General features: G+C 39.0%; 1 protein-coding gene across 2 annotated transcripts in view; it reads right to left on the reverse strand.

The window, feature by feature from the left end:
* Positions 1-22,625, reverse strand: part of LOC124605762 — a 267,727-nt gene that overhangs the window by 25,657 nt on the left and 219,445 nt on the right. For both annotated transcript variants that reach the window (XM_047137657.1, XM_047137650.1), the window contains exon 7: positions 12,394-12,581. In XM_047137657.1, coding sequence (XP_046993613.1) covers positions 12,394-12,581 — 188 coding nt within the window. The remainder of the gene's footprint in view (positions 1-12,393; positions 12,582-22,625) is intronic.

Raw genomic sequence — 22,625 nt, forward strand, 5'->3', positions numbered from 1 at the left:
TGTGGGATCCTTACTAGACAGGATAGACGGAGTATATCAAAAAAGTTCAAAGAAGGGCAACACATTTTGTATTATCATGAAATAGGGGAGAGAGTGTCACTAAAATGATACAGGATTTGGGATTGACATTATTAAAACAAAGGCGTTTTTCATTGTGGAGGAATCTTCTCACGAAATTCAATCACCAACTTTCTCCTCTGAATGTGAAAATATTTTATTAACACCGACCAACATAAGAAGAAACGATCACCATGATAAAATAAAGGACATCAAGAGTTCTCACGGAAAGATATATGTGTTCGTCTTTCTGTGCGCTATGCGAGACTGAAATAATAGAGAATTGTGAAGGTGGTTGATGAACCCTCTGCCAGGCACCTAAATGGGATTTGCAGAGTATCCATGTAGATGTAGATGTAGTTTAGATGAATGTGATTCATTCTTATCATGTGGTGTTTTCCCACAGAAACTGAAAGTGGCAAAAGTAATACCCCTACATAAAAAAGATGATCAGCACTGTAAGGGTAACTATCAGCCTGTGTCACTACAGTCAGTGTCTGTATGTGTGGATGGATATGTGCGTGTGTGCGAGTGTATACTTGTCCTTTTTTCCCCCTAAGGTAAGTCTTTCCGCTCCCGGGATTGGAATGACTCCTTACCCTCTCCCTTAAAACTCATTTCCTTTCGTCTTCCCCTCTCCTTCCCTCTTTCCTGATGAGGCAACAGTTTGTTGCGAAAGCTTGAATTTTGTGTGTATGTTTGTGTTTGTTTGTGTGTCTATCGACCTGCCAGCGCTTTCGTTCGGTAAGTCACCTCATCTTTGTTTTTATATATAATTTTTCCCACGTGGAATGTTTCCTTCTATTATATAGATTATATTATTATAATAAAATACTGGTACATCTGCTGGTACATACAGTTCTCTGTTATTTTAGAAATAAAGGGGACTAGTGGAATGGATTGGTAATTTTGAGGTGGTGATGTGCTACCATTCTTAAAGACTGACTCAATCAAGGATATTTTTAGGCATTCTGGGTACACTCCCTCTGATAATATTTTGTGTATTATTTTGTTAAGGACATTATTAACTCTTTTATTATCTGCTTAGTTTGAAAATTAGAAAACCCACAGTGATGTTCTATTCAGCAATTATTGAGTTTAGCTATTGATTCATTAATATGTCAGTAAGTTACATGACTCCATTCAAAACATTCAATTGCTTTATTGGGTAATGGTTGCAGTAGTACTTCTGCCTTGCTCACATCACACTTTATGTTGATCAGGGGATAATGGAATAATGTAGTATTTCTTTTGGCAATTTATTTACATTTTGATGACTTCCCATGCTGCTTTACATTTATTTAAAGACTTAAGAATGTGTCCCTCATTGGCCTTGCATTTTGCTGTCTTGATTGCAGATCTGTAGTGCCTTTTATGATCTTTTATTTATTTGAATCTGCTTCACTGTCTTGTGACCCAGCATAGTAAAGTAACATAAATATTTTTAAGTTATCTAGTTGTGGTGTGTACCAGTATTTTCAACTTTCTGGTCTACAAAGAGGGTTATGTGTGTAATGCTTCTTATAATATCCAGGGCATATTTCTTCAAAGATTTCAGTTACTACTTCTAAAAATCTTTTGGTTGACTCATTAGCATCCATATCACATGTAAGTAGTTTATTCAGTCTATGAATGTTGATCTAGATTTTAGTTTAACTTCTGTTCATTTATGGGCCTAATGATTCTTTCCTGACTAGTACCTGTTTCACAATCCAGAGGAATTTAAAGCCACAGTCCTTCATGCTCAGAAATATGTGATTTGATTGTATTAAACTGACACCTGCTCAAGCAAAACTTACAGATAATGTTATCCATGAATGCATTCAATCTGGTGGGCTTGTCATTTATACAGTAAAAATGTAGTGACCTTAATGTGATGAGTAAATTACTTAAGCTTCTAATTCTACATCTATTGCAGTGGTTCTCAAACGTTTTCAGCTTTGGGTGCATTTTAAAAGCCACAAATAATTGTGGGTGCACTATATACACATTTCTGAGGAATATTTCACAACAGTCAATACAGGAAATAAATAGCTCGATAATATAACAATTGAGTCATTTTATTCTGAATATCATGTCCAGATCACAGAAAATACAACTTATATTAATAAGAAACATACATTACCACAGTATGAACAAATAATTTTTGTATAGAAAATGTGAGAGATTCATGAAGCACGATTATGACTCAAATGCGACGGCTGAGTGCTGTGTTGCCTCCTACTCTACCAAGACGAAAGGCAAGAGAAACTATTACGTGAAACATATTGAAATGAAATAATGCTATAAAAATAACAATTAATTCAAATTATAGAGAAAAGAAGTAATGCAATACAAACAAAACGTACCTTACGTCTACTCTTTTTAGCGTTTATCAGAAACATGGGCCTGATGTGTCCTTGCGATTTCTTCAATGTTTGGAGATATATCTGAAAACCAAACTCTCACTTCCTTGTCAATACACTGAAGAGTTCCTCTCTTTTTACATTTAATTGTGGTGAGGTCAGAAAATCATAATTTGCATAAATAAGAGGTCAAAAATTGAAGTAAAATGTTCAAAGCCTTTTTAGATATCGACACATATTCATCTTTCATAGAATTCCAAAAGGATTCAAGAGACAATTCCTTATGCTTAATCATCAGTCAATGATTACCAGATATAGCTGCCAATCCTTCTTCTTCTGTTAATGTTATGCCAAAATCGCCTGCACTTTCGATGAATGGGTTTGGAATCCAATCGTACTGTTCAGTGTTGAGGGATGGAAAATATGAACTCTGTTTCTCTTTGAAACTTATTAAATGATTTACTACTGTTGGAAGTATTTCATATATGTACATGCTGCTTACCAATGGGAACACTTCCAAGTTACCTTGAACAGCTTTTCTTTTCCATGTTTGTAGTTTTCTGTGAAACACTTCAATTTTGTCAGTGGATGTGAGGGTATTTTCTACTTTCCCTTGCATGCTAGTATTCGAAATACTGAACTGCTGAAATGTGTCGGCCAAATGTTGCAATCTGGTAATCCAAAATTCACTCAAAAGGAGGTTGCAAAAATGTAAATATTTCATTTCTTTGAAAAATGCGATAAGTTATTGTCATAGCTCATGCACATGGGTAAGTACTTTCCCCCTCGACAACCACCTGACTTATGTGTGTAAAAGCAACTGTCTGTGTTCTGACTCCAAGTCAACACAGAGTTTTTCAAATAAACTGGTTTTGATAGGGGAGCAGGAAAGGCATCACAGGACATTTTAATCTCCACTGTCTACACTTTTACAAATAAATTCATCGAACTTTGTCAGTATGATCAGGAAGGACTCAGGATTCACACACATAGCAGTGGAAGTTCCAAAACATAACAAAGTAATTTTTTCACTTACTACTGGCTGCATTTGTTGCCGCAGATACATTTTCTTCATAAGTAAGAGAGATTCTTTGATGAATTTTGTACAGCATACAAACCATACTTACAGGTGTACGGAACTCTAGAATTTTCCAAATCTATTAAAAACTGTGGTAAAAATTGAGATAATTAACTAGAAAATTGGAGTTTTTTCTAAACAAGAAGTGTAAAGTGTAATAGCTCATTCATTTTTTCATAAATTAAATAAATTCTAGAGTTTGATACACCTGTAAGTATGGTTTGTATGCTGTGAAAGACCAATTGACATGTCACCTGAAAGTTCTGTGATAACATCAAGCATACAACAATGGGAACATGTTTTCCTTCTGGGCCTGGATTCTTGTGCCTCCATGGCTTAACAGTGCTGCCAAAGATAACTTTCAAGTTAAGTTAACCTTCCTGGAAGCTTCTGTCATGAATCTACTAGATCATTAACCTGCAGTGGAAATGACGCTCAGAAGTAGCACGGCTTCATGAACAATGACGATCATGTTCACATGTGATACTCATCTGCAGCAAAGAACATGAAATGAAATTCTTTGGGTCATGGTTAGCTCGAGGTCAAACAATAAGCAGCTCTCATAGATAATTTCCTCTCCCAGTTTCTCTTTTCAATATTTTATTGAAAACAGAACGGTCCTACGCATTTTCAATAAAATATTATTAAAAAATGACTGGTTGTGGATGTTATTTATAATTTTTTGATACACTGTCATGGTACCTAAATTGGTCATAATGGCCAATAATAATGCACAGTTCACTTCCTATGTGCTGTTGCAGCGACTCGGAGTTAGGTGGAATACATTCAAAATCATTGGGAATGACGCAAAACCTTCTGCATTCTATAGACAAGTTGTGATCACATGCACAGCACACAAGGCTCAGTTTCAGCATGGCTACCATCATATAAGATAAATGTCCATAGGTAAATCAACTGTGAAACAGAAGCACGACACAATCAGATAATATCCATAGGAGTTTCTGTCATAAAAATCTGTCAGCCGTCAAATATTTTTTTAAACTGTTTTCTTCTGATTCTGAACATTTGGATATGACCAGAAATTCATTAATGCTTGACAACACTGTGTATTAACTCAATGTTTATTTACAAACTTTAAGAACACAAGTGTTGTACCACTTGGTTACGGAAAGAAGGCATGGGATGAGGCATGCAAACATAATTTGCACGACACTACAGGGCGAAGGTAGTGAGAGGGGGGATGATTAGGAAAACTTCATGACCAGTGCTATCATCCATGGATGCCTGTGTGCCTGGTACTGACCAGCAACTAAGACAGTTGTATTTTCCACACAAAAGTAAGAAGGCTTCGCTAAAAGCGCATTATTTCTATCAGAAATTGTAAATTAAGGTAAGGCTGTTGTAATGCAGTTCTAATGCAAGGAGTTGAAGAAAATGGCATTTGAGGCATTTGTTAATTATGAATAATCATGAAGCATTATGTCGTAAGAAACATGCAGTCCATGGTTGCAATCTTGAACTGCAAGTTTTTTACAACATGTCAAATAAGTTACTGTGTTGGCCACACCAAACTCTACCATGGGTAAAGTGTTACATTTATAAATACAGTTACATTCATTATGAAATGAATTAATCACTCCCACCACTGCATATTGTTATGATTGTAGCAATGTGGCAATTATCTGACCATTCTGTTTCTCCAGATGGCAGCATCCTGCTATCCGAATAACTATTTTTTTGTCCCATGAGTTACACTTTCCCTAGAATTCCTTACACTTCTTGGTGGTGTAAGGGATGACCGCAATGGGCCAGCAATGGTTTTATCATCAATCATTATTTTGAAATACCTTTCACATTTCCCAAACAGACACTACTGTTAGATAGCTAAGATTAGCAGCAATGGCAGAGAGAAGACAGTTGGCATGAAATGTTCTGAATACTGTCAACACCACAAGGAGAATAAGTCACCTTATTTCCTTAACCAAACTGAACTATTTGACAAAATTTAAGGACTTGTTCTGTATTATACATGTCGTGAATTGGATAACATTGAGTAGCTATAGGTTCTTTTATATTTGGTCATACGTTTTCCTTAAATATTACAGGGCATACCCATAAATGAACAAAAGAAAAATTCGGAGTAGGAATTAAAATCCATGGAGAAGAAATAAAAACTTTGAGGTTCACCGATGACATTGTAATTCTGTCAGAGACAGCAAAGGACCTGGACGAGCAGCTGAACGGAACGGACAGTGTCTTGAAAGAAGGATATAAGATGAACATCAACAAAAGCAAAATGAGGATAATGGAATGTAGCCAAATTAAATCGGGTGATGCTGCGGGAATTAGATTAGGAAATGAGATGCTTAAAGTAGTAAATGAGTTTTGCTATTTGGGGAGCAAAATAACTGATGATGGTCAAAGTAGAGAGGATATAAAACGTAGACTGGCAATGGCAAGGAAAGCGTTTCTGAAGAAGAAAAATTTGTTAACATCGAGTATAGATTTAAGTGTCAGGAAGTTGTTTCTGAAAGTATTTGTATGGAGTGTAGCCTTGTATGGAAGTGAAATGTGAACGATAAATAGTTTAGACAAGAAGAGAATAGAAGCTTTTGAAATGTGCTACAGAGGAATGCTGAAGATTAGATGGGTAGATCACATAACTAATGAGGAGGTATTGAATAGAATTGGAGAGAAGAGGAGTTTGTGGCACAACATGACTAGAAGAAGGGATCGATTGGTAGGGCATATTCTGAGACATCAAGGGATCACCAATTTAGTATTGGAGGGTAAAAATCATAGAGGGAGACCAAGAGATGAATACACTAAAAAGATTCAGAAGGATGTAGGTTGCAGTAGGTACTGGGAGATGAAGAAGCTTACATAGGATAGAGTAGCATGGAGAGCTGCATCAAACCAGTCTCTGGACTGAAGACCACAACAGCAACAACCGTAAATGTTCTAGGGCACACCCATGCGCCCTCGTGTACACTTTGAGAAGAGAAACACTGGTCTAATGTCTAATGAGGTCTGTTCAAAAAAATTCTGGGACTTTTTCCACAAAATGTTTCTATGTTTACTTTTTATCAGGTGTACCAGTATGAAATGAGTGTTAAGATACAAATGTGTCGATAGGGAACATTTGTTGTGAAGGAGCCTTAATTTTTTTTGTTTGGTTTGTATGACATCTGTCAAAGATATTTAGTATACATCAAGTCATGGAAAAAACAACATCATATGTTTTCATCATGTTAACAATGTCGAATTTTGTACCAGAAAATGATGATTTGTGGAAAGCATTACTTTTTGTTTTCATTTGAAAAAATGTGCTGCAGAGTCACATCGAATGCTTGCCGAGGCATATGGTGATCATGCTCTATCAGAAGCAACATGCAAAAGATGCTTTCAACAGTTCAGAAATAATGATTTTGATGTAAGAAATGAAGAACGTGGAAGACCACCAAAAAGGTTCGAAGACGCCGAATTGCAAGCAATATTGGATGAAGATGATACTTTGAGTCAGAAGCAAATGGGAGCAATGCTAAATGTTGCACATCAAACAATTTCTGACAGTTTGAAAGCTATGGGAAAGATCCAAAAGTGTGGAAAATGGGTGCCACATGAATTGAATGAAAGACAGATGGAAAACCGAAAAACCATTTGTCAAATTTTGCTTCAAAGACATGAAAGAAAATCAATTTTGCATTGAATTGTTACTGGCAATGAAAAATGGATTTATTTTAAGAATCCTAAATGGGAAAAATCATGGGTTAATCCGCGACAACCATCAACATCGACTGCAAAACCAGATTGATTCAACAAGAAGACAATGCTCTGTGTTTGGTGGGATCAGAAAGGTGTGGTGTATCTTGAGCTTCTAAAACCCAGTGAAACTGTGAATACTAATCGCTACAGACAACAAATGATCAATTTGAACTATACATTGATCGAAAAAAGATCAGAATGGGCCAGAAGACATGGCAAAGTAAATTTTTACACGACAGTGTACCTGCACACAAAGCAAAATGGTTTAGGATACAACCAAAACACTTGGCAGGGAGCTGCTACCCCACCCGCCATATTCACCAGACTTGGCCCCTTCCGACTACCATTTGTTTTCATCGATGGGACATGCATTGGCTGAGGAACACTTCGATTCCTACTCCTACGAAGAAGTCAAAAATTGGGTGTCTGACTGGTTTGCTTCAAAAGACGAACATTTTATTGGCGTAGTGTCCACAAACTGCCAGAACAGTGGTCAAAATGTATAGAAAGCAATGGTCAGCACTTTGAATAAAATGTTTTTACTTTTCAATTCAAAATTAGTGTTTCATTTTCACCAAAAAACGCTCATTTCATACCGGTACACCTGGTATTTGCTGGACATGGTCCCTTCCACAACTGATACACTACTCCCAAGACCGTTTCCACTTCTGGAAGCAGTCTTGGTACACCTCTTGCTGGATCACCAAAAGCGTTGTCTGTGAATTTTCTATTATCTCATATTTTGTTGCAAATCTTCGTCCTTTCAACAGGGTTTTCAACTTTGGAAATTAAAAAGTTTCAAGAGGAGTTAGGTCTAGAGAGTAAAGTCATTTGAGGCAGCAGTGATTTGGTTTTTTGCGCAACAGTCATGCACCAACAGGGCGTGAACATGTGGTGTCTTAGTGTGATGCAAGACCCATGAACTGTCTTGCCAGATTTCAGGCCGTTTCCTTTTCACATTTTCTCGCAGGCATTGCAACACCTTCTGATAGTACCATCGATTAACAATGTGTCCCTGTGGCATGAATTCATGATGAACTAATCCTTCAAAGTCAAAGAAAACTACCAGCATGGCTCTGACATTTGACCTGATCTGACGAGATTTTTTTGGTCTTGGAGAACCTTTCCCCACCCATTGAGAAGACTGTACCTTGATCTCAACATCATAACCATAGACCCACATCTCATCACCAGTTATGAATCTCTTAAGGGACATCTCATTCTCATTTGCTTTATCCAAAAGCTCTTCACAGATTGTAATCTGAAGGTTTTTCAAGACATGATCCAACTGAAATGATACACTCTTCTGGAATCTCTCTGACAGTCAGTCTTCAATTTTGTTGACATCCCTGACACGAGTGTCGTCGGAAGACATCGAAGGGCATCCTGAACGAGGGCCATCTTTAACTTCCATCTTGCTATTTTGAGACTGTGTGAACCATTCCTAACACTGAGTGTAGCTTAAGCACTCGTCACTGTACGCTTTGTGCATCATTTGGTGCATCTCTGTAAAGATTTTCTTGAGTTTCATGCAAAATTTACTGCAGATGCACTGCTTCTTTAACTCTGCCATCACGAAATTCACAAACTGTGTGACACTACATTCTATTCAATACAGCACTAAACAATAACTAACAGACATACAACAATGAAACTTCTGGCAGTTACTAATTAAACATAGGTGTGTACAGGGATGCCAACAGCATTTCACTCCAACACATCATTGGTGCGAAATTATGATTGTTCTGGCTCTGCATTTTTTATACTTGAGAAGCAAGACTTTAAGTTTCTGGAGAGTTTCTATAAACAAATCTTCATTGTGATTGGGAGGATGATATACTGAATCTGCTATAATTTCCAGTCTTGGCAACAGTACTGCTGCAACTTCAAAGTTAGATTGAATACAAAGTACCCAATTTCATAATTTAGTTCGAGCATTTTATTAACATAGGTAGGTATGCCACAATGTTTCATATTTGTCCTGCAATAACCCATAACTAATTCATAGCCATTTGGTACACTTAACTCTAATTCTCTACATGATAACCAGTGTCCATTTATTACAAGCATACTACAGTTTAACCTCTCCCGTCAGTGTTGGAGTTTGACAAATTTATTGTTTAAGGATTGTACATTTACATGAAGCAACATAAGGCTTTTTCACTGTGAGCTGTTATTAATAAGACTACTTCAGAATTATAGGGATCACTTACTCTAATTGTCAGTTCCAGTTGTTCTACATTATTTTCTTTTAACACAGAGGAATATATATTCGCAGATGTCATCTTATCATTTATTGTAGTGGTTGTTGATGAAACGCTGCTGTAATATTTCTTTTCTCTAAAAAAAAAAGTGAGCCAGTATAATGCAGGGTGATTGGTTCTTCCTCTAGCTGAATAGAGCACAGACACGTTTCATTTCATTCAATAACCTTAATTTGCCCTTCGTGCTCATGTGAGGTCCATGCTGTATGTGTTCATGGTGGTTCAGCTTGCTGACATTTACTGAATACACATAGCTGAATTTTTTAAATTGTTTCTGTAACACCGTAATTGTGAGCTTCTATTTCCCTATCAACAGTCGACCACTCTGGGAAGCCATACCATACAAGTATGTTAGTTATGGCAACATTGGTGTGGTGCAGTTGTAGAAATAATTTCCTGTAACTTCACACTGCTGATTTGCTTTCATTTTTGTATACATCATTTGTGCCACCCATGATCACAATACAGTCATCTTCATTCAATTTTCCGATTTTTTTAACCACAGAATTACATTGAACTTAGCAAAAACAAAATAATGAGAGTACATATTTTCATGAAGTCAAACAGCAAGTCTTTTTCCGTTGTTGTCAGCATAAATTACATTTTTTGTTTTCCCTGCCATTCGAACATTTTGGTTTAGAGCTTTAATAACATCCCACTGTGTATTGATTTGTTTGTGCTGGAGGATTTTTTGCCTCCTAAATCTTGAGGTGAATAGTTAGATAACACAAGTGAAGGAATGTGACTTTGTTGTTCTGCTTGCTTGTGCATTTTCTTCAGTAAAGTGCCTTTCTACTGCAATGAGTGAACACTTCCAGTTTCACTGTCTTGGGAATAACTGGTGAAAAAAAATCTTTTACATCTGCTGTTGTCCTTCATGCAAACTGAAAGTGACACTATTCTCTCTGAAGGCAATCTGTGGCACTCATACGCTGTTTCTTTGCTGCTACTTGTCTAAGTTGGTGAAAATTTAGATTTGCAGTTGATTCATTTCTAGTCTAGTGTGCTTTTTGTCCTTCCTCATTGAAGGATTCACCAGATTGAACATGACGCTTCTTACTGCATTGGTTACAAGAAATACTATTTTGATGCATTTCTTACACAATCTGTCTTCTACAGTACAGGTAGTACTTTTGAAAAATGCAGCGGCCACGGTACTGCTCTGTTTTATACTCTTATTTTGCAAGTTAAGCTCACATTATGTTTTTTGCTATAGCAGTGTTTCAGATTGGCATTTCAGCTCTGTGATCCTATTTAGTAGCACACTGATGACTTCATTCACATGGCCTCCATTCTTAAATTTTAAGCCTATTTCACAGTTGTCACATTTATTGCTCACAAGATTTTCTGCTTGGCATTTTCATTAACATAGTTATCTTACATTTTATATACATGATACCTGTTGTTGAATATTTTTTGCATGATCAGATATATGAGTTCATTTTTTGTGAGCAGTCATGAACTACATGGTCACTTCTTTTGAGAATTCACTTATATGTTTTTCCGTTTTCTATTTCCACCAATTTTGTTATTATATGACACAAAATGCACTCTGTTTCACTGCGTTAATATAACCCTTTGTTTTTCAGACACTTCTGTCTGGAATTATAAACAGTATTTGCGGACCAACTAAACTCACAACTTAAATTTGGCACCATTTTAAAAGGTTAAGTGATATTAACTGTCTTGAAATTCACTGTCTTACATTATTCTTGGAATATCTGAAGAAAACACAGTCAGTAATGATGACTAAGTTGAAAAATGATAAGTTTTTAGTTAATATTTTCTGCTACAAAGCAATTTTAACTCTGTGCTCCTTTGGTGTCCACTAGTAAGATTACTTCCGTGAATCTGTGTACACTATAAGCTTTGTGAGGAGCTCACATAAATATTTAGTTATCAACTCAAAAAGATAAAGCTACATAATCAACTTCTGGTTTGTTTTCAGGTACATGTCTGCAGTCCTGGTGCACATTCAAATCTCCACGTCACAGTATCGCAGTATCTGGCCTGGCAGTGTAGTGGTAAAGCATGTCACTAGAAAACTGAGAGGTTGTGGGATTGACTCCTAGTCAGCCCATGGAAATTTTATGTCTTCCTTTAATCTACCCTTTACCTTTCAATGATGTGAGGAGTCACCAGAATAGACACATAATTTGGATTCCACATTTAACTATAAGTCCCTTTTCGTTGTTTGGGTAACTGGGGTAGGTAAGGAACAAGCAAGTTACCAAAGTAGCATCCAACTTGGACCTGGCCATTGAGCCACACAGAATCAATTAATCATGGTATCTTGGCACATCATTTTTGGTAACAGCAGGAAGTGTCTGTGCTATTTTAGTTTGGCTCCTCTAGCTGCAAACTATTGCAGTAGTAGCAGAGATTTCAATATGTACCAGAACTACATACACATACCTGGAAGCAAATGAAAAAATTTGCTTAACTTTATTTTTTGTGGTGATAATTAAAAACTTTTGACTTAATAACACCTAGCATTATAAGAACATTAAAAAGCATCAGTTACTTAGCTGTTTTCTTCATCCTTGATTTAAGTTCAGAATGAGACAATATATAGTATATGAAGAGAAATCCTAGGATTAGCACTGGGTGGCTTCAGAGCATGTTGTAAAGTTCATATTTCAAACTACTTACATTACAGGTCACAGACTACAGTAAAACATCTATTGTATGTTTTGTTTTGTATTTAACTGTATATACAAGTGGTAGAGAGCTAATGTATAACCAAAGCTTTCAGCACCCAATAATGATACAGTATATTTCGCCAGTCCACATAATCTCAGTAAACAATTATATGTGCTATTACAGATGCAACAAGAATGATTAACACATATGAATTTCTTTGACAACCAGTAAACAGATCACACTAACAATATTTCTGGGCATGTTACATATAATAAATTACCTGCAAATCTTAATGTTCTGTTTATGAAATTCCTTTGGTTGTTTATGAATTTTTCCTGTACCAATATGAGAATCAGAAACAGGTGTTACTGCTGTTTGTACTTTAACAGCAGAGGGAGCAATTTTTCTTCGTTTCCGAGCTTCTTTTCTAGAATCTGGAGGTACCTTTCCAGGTTCATCATTCTGTAACTGTGACAAAAAACCTTTACCAGCATTATTCAGCAATTGCTGTGAAATTAATTTTAGATGATAATTTTTTGATCCCATTTAAAAACTACAAAATAGTCTTCTCAGAAAATACTAATTTCCTACCTCTTTAGATGCAGTTTGGGTGATCTATTATATGTTCTATTCAATGACAAACTACATGTTCACTTCATTATTTTTTTATAATTAAGAACGAGTGAAATAGTGACCATAAAAATATATCTATTTGAAATGACAAGCGAAAATGTTTGGTATATCCAGGACTTTGACTTCCTGCATGTTGCAAGCAAGCAACTTTCCAGTAGATGATTATTCAGCACATATGGTGGAAAATGCATAGACATTGAGAATTTGGGTGAAGTCAGGAGTCATGACGACATATGGAGGTTAAGGTCAGCCCGGGGGGGGAGTGCCGAAATAGGTTAAGGTGACTGCTAATGATAAATGGCTGGAAATCTGGGTTGGAGTCCAAGTTTGGCACAAATTGTCATCCATAACTAATAAACTGTATAGTTGACATTAAAATGTTTTTTTCAATTTGTGAATCCATTTCGTAATAATTACAACAGCTATAATGATCAAACGGTCTCTGTTCCTTCTGGTATGCATGCATATTGGAAAATGAGGAGCATCCAGCTAGGGAGTTTATAGGCAGAGATATGCTAAGTGAAGTGCTGGACAGCTACATTATTGTCGTTGAATGCGGAACTGTAAGTGGAAGATCTACTGAGAATTATTGAGAAGTGAAAAATCTGCTTGATGAGAAAACATACAAAGTAATAAAGAAATAATTGCACTCTTATGCATGCAATGGAACATGGACTCATACACAACTTCCATCACACAAAAGAGCAGCTGACAGCAAAATTTGTTCATAGTAAAATGAGATCCATTCAGTAAGGATAGCTTATAGGCAGAGAGATGCTAAATTAAATGAATTTGGCTATCAAAAGAGCAATGCCTGAAATTTTCAATGACAACTGTAGCAGAATGTCATGGAAAGGCCTCTAACAAAACTCAAAGAAATTCTGGTCTTATGCAAAGGCTGTCTGCCAGAATTAGTGTACAGGCATTCGTGAATGCCACAAGAACTGAAATTAAGGGTAGCAAAGCAAAAGCATAAACAATGAACTCAATTTTCAAATGTTCCCTTCGAAAGGAAAACCCAAGAGTACTGTCCAAGTTTAATTCTCTTACCTCTGCGAACATGATCTACACAAATATCAGTGTCAACTGAGTTGGGAAACAGCTGAAGTCACTAAAACTAAACAAGGCACCAGAGACCAATGGAATATCTATCAGTTTCTTTACGAATTGGTGGCTGAGTTAGCTCCACTTTTAACCATATACCATAGCTCCTTTAAACAAAACACCATGCTCAGTAGCTGGAAGAAAGAAGGGGTCATACCTGAATAAAAGACACTAGCAAAAAAGGTTTAGATCAGTTTCTCGTCAAGAGGTATTTACACTGTACTTCAGTAAAATTTTTCTGCTGTATCCTGCGACTAGTGTGTGTGATTGTGAGTGTGATGTCATGGCAATTGCATATCTGAATCGTCCTCTAAAAGCATCAGTGCAGGCAGGCTGCTGGAGGCCGTATGTGGGAGGCATGTAGGAGACGTGCACACGGTGAGGTCTCTGCTGTGCTGTCTGCCTGTGACTCATGCGTATATATGCACGGAGCAACACTAGCTGATTCTCTTGTATGGCCTTCCAGTGTATCGTTCACATAACTGTACTGTGTCTTGTTATGTGGGGATATCTGTTTTCCATTATTGTACAGTGCTTCATGGATAAAGCCATATTTGTGTTACATGTACCAGTCTCATGTATTACATGGTAACTACACAAGTGTAAATGAGTTTGGAATGGGTTCTGGTTGTGGAATTTTTAATTACAGTTTCATCAAGTTTATTCATTATGAACATTGTGCTAGTGGCTTTGATAGAACAGCTTACTTCAACTGTGACCACTTTGTCAGCTTCCATTAAGACACAGGGTGCTGTTTTGTCGGTCCATCCACCCATATTCCTTCCATACAATGGTTCAGCTGAGGGCTGGGATGCTTACAAAAAAGTCTATGATGGCATTTTTTTAACTTTTGGTGTGACAGACTCGACTTTGTGCAAAGCCTTCTTCCTCTCACAGATTCCACCTAAGGTGTATCAATTACAGTGTCAACTTGCCACTTTACAAGAACCTGTAGCTCTTACTTTTGATCACATACACAGCTTATTGTCCAACTATTATTGCAAATGAACACATGTCATAGCAAAACAAGTCGAACTCCACCGAATCTGTGAGAAACCAAACATGTCATACAGGGCCTGGGCAGCCAAACTTCACGACCGTAGCAATACATGTCAGTTCATTATTGTCGCACATAATGACTCTTATGCAGACTCTGTGCTGTGTGACACAACTATCTGTTTAACTCCAGAAAAAGACTTGCACCAGAGAGCTTTATTCTGTGAAAAAATCCCTGTTCACAGTAGTATTACAAATAGGGCACTCTTTTAAAGTTTCTCGCACATTGGGTGACCAAATTGAAGTGCAGGGAAAATTGGGAGTAGTGTCACAAGATGAGTCCAATAGGATGATAGATAGCTTGCACGACAAGGTGGCAGTGGTGGTGGTGGTGGTAAACATGCAGCCCCAGCACCAAGCTGATCAAGGCCGGGCCAAGCAGCCACAACCACTACAGTGCCAGCATCAGAGTTCTCTGTTTCCGACTTGCCCTTTCTGTTTTTTTTTTCAACATGAACATTTGGCATGTCCTAAGTGCTGGGCTACATGTAATGCTTGCCAGAAGAAAGGCCGCCTCACCTCAGTCTGTCATTTCCCAAAGGTTGCTTAGGATACGGACATGGACTTAACTGTGTGACTCTGATGCTTTTGACTTCTCCAAAGCTGTTAACCGACTTAAATGTTTTTCAAAAAGTGATCCAGCTACAGGTCTACATCGTTGCTGCAGTGAAGTTATTGAATTCTCAAACCTATGTGAGTTCAGGCCCACTGTAGTTCAGATGTCATACGGAAGCTGGTCAGTTAAAACAAACAGAACATTGTGCTGCTGGGACAATTTATGATTGGGACAATTTATGATATCTGCCTCTTACAAGTCAGTGGTTTGTTCCATTACATATTGATTGATTGCTGATGCAGGTTTTGAGAACCTGTTCGGAGTGGACAAATCTCAGGTCTTTGGATTTTCTATTACCAATGCAATTCACTTTGTGGCTGATCAGGTATCATATTCTCATCTGGAAACACTGTGTGAGGAGTTTTTGGACTTGTTTTCGGAAGGTATAGGGAGTACAATGAATTTTTATGCTCATATTTCTTTGAAATCCATGGCTTGGCCTCATTTTTGCTGTGCAGGTCATTTTCCTGTTGCCCTGGAAGATCAAGTGAAAGGAGAATTGTACAGAATTCAATCTCTATGGGTGGTGTAACCTGTTATGGTTGGTGAATCGTCTCTGCTGGTTAAAGTTTGGAAACCATTGGAGAAACTATGCTTTTGTGGTGACCTCAGTACTACTGTCAATGCACAGTCAATCATGGATATGTATCCTCTCTCATACCAGCAGGAACTGTTGGCAAAAATACTGTGTGGCCAGTGCTTTTCTAAAACTGATTTATCTGAAGCATATCTGCAGGTTCCTGTGGACAAAGTGTCTTGGTGAGTTATGATTTTGAAACTGCTTTTGGTCACTATCAATATTTGCGCCTTTCTTTTGGTGTGGCTAGTGCCCCTGCTATTTTCAATGATTTTTAGAGCAATAATCTATCCTTGTCTTGGGATGAATTAATGATCTGGATGGTATTGTTGTCACAGGCTCCTCTACGGCTGATCACTTGAAAAGTTTGTGCATTTTGTTTTCTGTCTTACAGTCCACAGGCTTATGGCATAACCTCATGAAATCTCAGTTTTTTCAACCTTTTATTGTTTTTAATGTATATAAACTGAAGTAGAAAATGAAAATGTGTAGTGAGACTGCGAATCAAAACCAGGTCTCCTGCTTACTAGACAGTTGTGTTAGGCACTAAGCCACCTTGGCACTGCAGTTCACACAACTGCACATATTAACCTGGCATGCCTCCCTCCTCGATCCATATTTTCACTGCTGCCCCAGTCTACTTTGAATCTCCCTTACAAACAAACAGATTTGCTGAGGCTCTCCATGTTCTGGAACAGCACCTCAGCATTGTGTGAACCGCTGTGCTAAGTTGGCTTAGTGGCTAATAACCCTTGGTTTCCTTGTTTATTCTTCACACTTCATTGCCTGGCAAGGCAGCACACTGCCTACAATGCTGGGTTCTGTTCTTGTCTTGCTTCACTTATGAAATCCATTTTCAATCCAAGTTTAAACATGCCAATGTGGACACCTTGTCCCGCCCTCCTGTGGGTCCTGATCCCAACTTTGATAATGAAGAATGCTTTTCTTCCATCTTGATACAGAAACGTAGGCCATGGTTGTGGATTTCCCAGTTAAAAGATCGCACATAGCAGCTGCTGTTGCTGTTGACCTGGTTCTATGCCAGGTGGTTCATTTTGCTCAACAGGGCTGGTCGGATATACTGTTGGGTAGGGCTTCAAACCCCTGCACAACTATTTTTCTTTGTAGTATTGACACTCTGTTTCTGACAGTGTTTTGCTGTTGTCCATGGAAGACCTCACTCCCAGAGTAGTCATTCCCACCACCTTATGGCACGAGTTTCTAAGCCATTTTCCACCAGGGCATTGGAGAGTTTTTTGCACTAAACTGTTAGTTAGGAAACATGTTTATTGGCCAGGGATTGATGGCAAAACACCAGGCAGCTCCAAGAACATCTCAGTACCTCTGGCCTCCTCTACGCCAGCCATGGTATGCATTCATGTACACTTCATGGATCCCTTCTTGAATCCCTATTGGCTCTTGATAGTGCATGCATTTTCCCAGTTTCCTTACATTCTCCAGTGTGCATGATGTTGGCTGCGGTCACATTTTGTATGCTCTTGAGACTTTGTCTACAGAGAGGTTGCCTTATACCTTAGTTTCCAATAATGGGCCCCAGTTCATTTCTCACACCTTTGAATTCTTTTGTTCCCGGCATTTGTCATGTTGTGGCTCTGACATTCCACCCTCAATCAAATGGCGAGGCTGAAAACTAGCGTACACATTCAAATCCCAAATGAAAAAGTTTGTTGTGCATTCTTTGCCAGATGACACCCTTCTCCATTTTCTGAGCACCTATCACTTCCTGCCTATGGGGCAGTGGGGTCCGCTGAGTTGCTTCTCAGCCAGTAGCCGTGCATGCTCCTCCAGTTTCTTCAGCCTACGCTGCAGCTGCCGTGGTCAGTTTTGTCCAGCCACTTCGTGCCATGATTGCTGGTGTGGGGGCAAGTATTTAGTTGCACAGGCACTTTGTCTGCCACCAGGGATGCCATCTGTTTGATATGGCCAATGGGCTAGTGGCATACCACTTTGATCAGTTGCACCTCCGTTCGCTGCCAGAAGTTACTGGTTTGCATGTGCTACCCCCATCACTGCTGCCCACCCTGTCATTGCCTAGTGTTGAGTTGCTCCCATCCCACTGGCTATCTCTTCCCTGTGCCATGCCCTGGAATTCCTACTTCCCAGCACTGGGCACCAGGTTGTCCTCAACCTCGGGTCTGTTGCTGCAGCCTGCAATTCTGGTCGGGAAGTGTCCACCTGTCCCCTCACCATCATTGCATCAGCCATCATCACCAGTGGGTCCAGCCCCATTGCCTCCGCACTGGGACTTGCCTGCTGATGACGACGTAGAAATGGTGATGGTACCTTCTGTGGTGTCACCGCCAGACACCACACTTGCTAGGTGGTAGCCTTTAAATTGGCCGCGGTCCGTTAGTATACGTCGGACCCACGTGTCGCCACTATCAGTGATTGCAGACCGAGCGCCGCCACACGGCAGGTCTAGAGAGACTTCCTAGCACTCGCCCCAGTTGTACAACCGACTTTGCTAGCGATGGTTCACTGACAAAATACGCTCTCATTTGCTGAGACAATAGTTAGCATAGCCTTCAGCTACGTCATTTGCTACGACCTAGCAAGGCGCCATTACCAGTTACTATTGATACTGTAAAACATGTACCATCAAGAGCGACGTTCACCATTAATGGATTAAAGTTAAGTATTCCACCAGCTACATCCGTTTTTCCTAAAGTCTAATTTCCTTGTCCTGTTCCAGACCTCACGCCAGCCTGCATGAGCTAAAACGCATGCCTTTCGGCTTCCTCTAGTATCCCAGTGTTGGCTCTCCTGCCAACCCACAACACCCTCCACCCAGTTGCTGTCATCAGGCACCGTGTGGGCCCATCGACCACTGGCACACCCCCATTTCTGTGTGTTCCGACTCTATTCTCTGATGACTGCCTCGACATCGTCCTGCCTCCTCCGTCAGCACTGACTGCCACCACTCTGGATCTGATGGATGCGTCTCTTGATGAGTCACCAGGGTCTCCTCTGACCATGGGTACCCATTCCGCATGAGGAAGAGGTGCGCTGTATCCTGCAACTAGTGCATGTGAGTGTGTGTGTGCTGAGCATGGTGTCACCATGCTTGCGTGTTTGAATTGGCTGCCATCTATATCAGTGATGGCCGGCTGCTGGAGGCCGCCTGCGGGAGGTATGCACGTGGTGAAGTTTCTGCTGCGCCTTCTGCCGCCGACTCACTCATATTCAAATATGTGCAGAGCACCGCTAACTGATTCTCTTTTATGTCCTTCCAGCATACCATTCAAATCAGTGTACTGAGTCTTGTTATGTGGGGATCCACGAGAGTCTGTCTTCCATTCAGAGCTTCATGAATACAGCCATATCTGTGTTACTTGGATCAGTCTCGTGTATTACTTGGTTACTACATTTTCAATGCAGGCTTTAGTCACCAACTAGCTCATATACTAAACCTGAAAGTAAAACACAGTATTGGGACCAAGATGTCTTTAAGAAGCTCTTGTGGATTCTATAGTCAGGACTACATAAAGTACATCAACAGTTTACTAAACAAAGAAAAACAGCTGCAACTTTATAAAATGACTTACATAAAAAATTTAACACTTTCATTGATACAGTAACTCATTACTTTTGAACTGCATATCCACAGACAACCATAAGAGGCAATTCTAGAACAAACAGTTGGATCAATGGGAACAAGGGCTTCTTGCCAGAAGAATATACTACTACACAAAATGTGCAACTTGAATACTTGATCACCTGAACTGCACATACAGGAATGGACAAAAATATGGAAATGCCAAAAACACAACTCATTATCATGCATAATAAAGTATAGGAAAACTGTTGCAGTCAAAACATATTACAGTCATCTCAGAATGGATAAATGTAAGTCCTGTATGGTTTTCAAGGGAATCTTATACCATGTCAACTGAATCTTTCATCAGTTCTTGGTAGGATAACATTATTATAAATGAAAAGTGCTAATTTGCTTTTGTTCCACAGTATTAATTTATTGTGTTAACCAGTTTTCAACTTACAAGGCCATCATCAGACATTTACTGATTACTTTTGCCTAATAAGTTACAAAGTTTGTAAACGACATTGGAAAAGAAGTTACACACCCAGATTAAAGCACAAATGCACAGTAAATGACATCTTTGACACTGCGGTCAATCTAGATGTGTAACTTCTTTTCCAATGTTGTTTACAAACATTGTAACGTCTTTGGCCACAATAGTCAGTAAATGTCTGATGACGGCCTTGTTGAGTCGAAAACCAGTTAACACAATAAATTAATACTGTAGGGCAAAAGCAAACTAGTGCTTTTCATTTATTAGAATCTTACACCATTCTTCATGCAAAATAATAGCAAGCCTAGGTAACAATGGTGGAGGTGGATAGTGACCACTCACCCTTCTCTCAAAGGTAGAGCACAAGGGCTCAATAATAGCAAGATCTGATGATTGTGGTAGCCAGGAGACATGTGACACTTCATCCTCACACTCACAAAACCAGTGTTAGATGATATGAGCTGTATGAAATTGGCTTCTGTTTTCTTTGAACACAGCATTACTATTGGGGAACAAATAATGAAACATGGGATGGAACAAATAAGCCAAACTGGTCACATAACCCTTGGCCGTAATGTGATATTCCAGTGCAACCACGGGGCTCACGTAATACCATGATTATGGCCTGCTCAGAATGCCACTGAACCCCCATTGCGTTTCACCCTTGGGACATATACTCAGCCAAAATATAGAAACAGGGTGAAACGAGATACATTTGACCAAATCACATTCTTCGATTGCTCCGTACATCAGGTTGTATGGTTTTGGTACCGAGTTTTGGTGTTTCAGGAACTTTCAGCGCTGATGAGTGGTTTTGGAATTCCAGCTCACCCTGCAATTCACTGCTTATAGAGCTCCCATTGTGTTGTTTTGGTGTTGACAGGGTTTGTAAGTGTGATGTCCAATTCTGCAGTTAACTCTGCAGCTATCATTCTCTTATTTTTCATTACAGTCCTAATCAATGATTGTCCATCATGATCAATCAACAAACATTTTCACCCCCACTGTGACTTAGTCGATGATGTTTTTCTGTTCTCTCTGCATGTGCTGCAAAATCTTCAATTCAGTACCTCTTGAAACACCAAACACATTGCCCACCTTGGTTACGGAAGCGACCACCATGCAAGTACCAACAATTTGCACATGTTCAAATGTGCTCACAACTACACCGGACACTGTTCTGACCATGACTGAAACCTGCAATATATTGAGAACATTGCACAGGTGCCATTTGTGGTCAAACAAAACAATGAAACCTGCAGGATTGGCTAGTATCTATATTTATGTTCAAGCATGGTGTTACCATATTTTTGTCCTACCCCTGTATATTATAAAAAATATTCCAAAATACTAAGAAAAGTAAAAAGAGAAGCAGAATAACATGTAATGATAAATACATATATAATTCAACAAATACAGTTAAGGCCTTGCTGATATAAGGAACGGAAAGTTCTGGTAGAATTTAAGTAATTTGGGAGTAAAGGAGACTTTCACGGACTAGTAAAAGCCTTTAGTCATCGGTTGGCGCACAAAAAAGAATGAAAATGTGCTAACTTTTTGACAAATCCTTAGCTGAACACACTATGTCGCACATTCAGTGGGCACAATGTGGCTACACAGATGTGTGTGTGTGTGTGTGTGTGTGTGTGTGTGTGTGCGCAGGGGGGGGGGGGGGGGGGGCACACATGTATGCATTCTCTACCACGTTGAAGGAGTTGTCCAAAAGCTAGCAAGTTTTCACTCTTTTTTATGTGGCTATTGTCATCCCAAAAACACCTCTACTATTCAGTTCTTGGTCTCCTTTACTTCTAAATTATTTATGAGGGCCATGTGGAGTGATATAAAAAATAACAGTGAAAGAAAGCAGCAATTAAAACCACAACCCAATCTACATCTACATCTACATCTACATCTACATCCATACTCCAAAAGCCATCTGATGGTGTGTGGCGGAGGGTACCTCGAGTACCTCTATCGGTTCTCCCTTCTATTCCAGTCTCATATTGTTTGTGGAAAGACAGATTGTCGGTATGCCTCTGTGTGGGCTCTAATCTCTCTGATATTATCCTCATGGTCTCTTCGCGAGATATAGGTAGGAGGGAGTAATATACTGCTTGACTCCTCGGTGAAAGTATGTTCTGAAAACTTCAACAAAAGCCCATACCGAGCTACTGAGCATCTCTCTTGCAGGGTCTCTGTAATGCTTTCGTGATTACTAAATGATCCTGTAATGAAGCGTGCTGCTCTCTGCTGGATCTTCTCTATCTCCTCCATCAACCCCACCTGGTACGGATATCACACCGGTGAGCAGTATTCACCCAGTGGGTGAACAAGTGTATTGTAACCAACTTCCTTTGTTTTCGGACTGCATTTCCTTAGGATTCATCCAATGAATCTCAGTCTGGCATTTGCTTTACCGACGATTAATTTTATATGGTCATTCCATTTTAAATCACTCCTAATGCCTACTCCCA

Source organism: Schistocerca americana, chromosome 1 (genome assembly GCF_021461395.2).
Source record: "Schistocerca americana isolate TAMUIC-IGC-003095 chromosome 1, iqSchAmer2.1, whole genome shotgun sequence".
In the NCBI taxonomy this organism is placed as follows: Eukaryota; Metazoa; Arthropoda; class Insecta; order Orthoptera; family Acrididae; genus Schistocerca; species Schistocerca americana.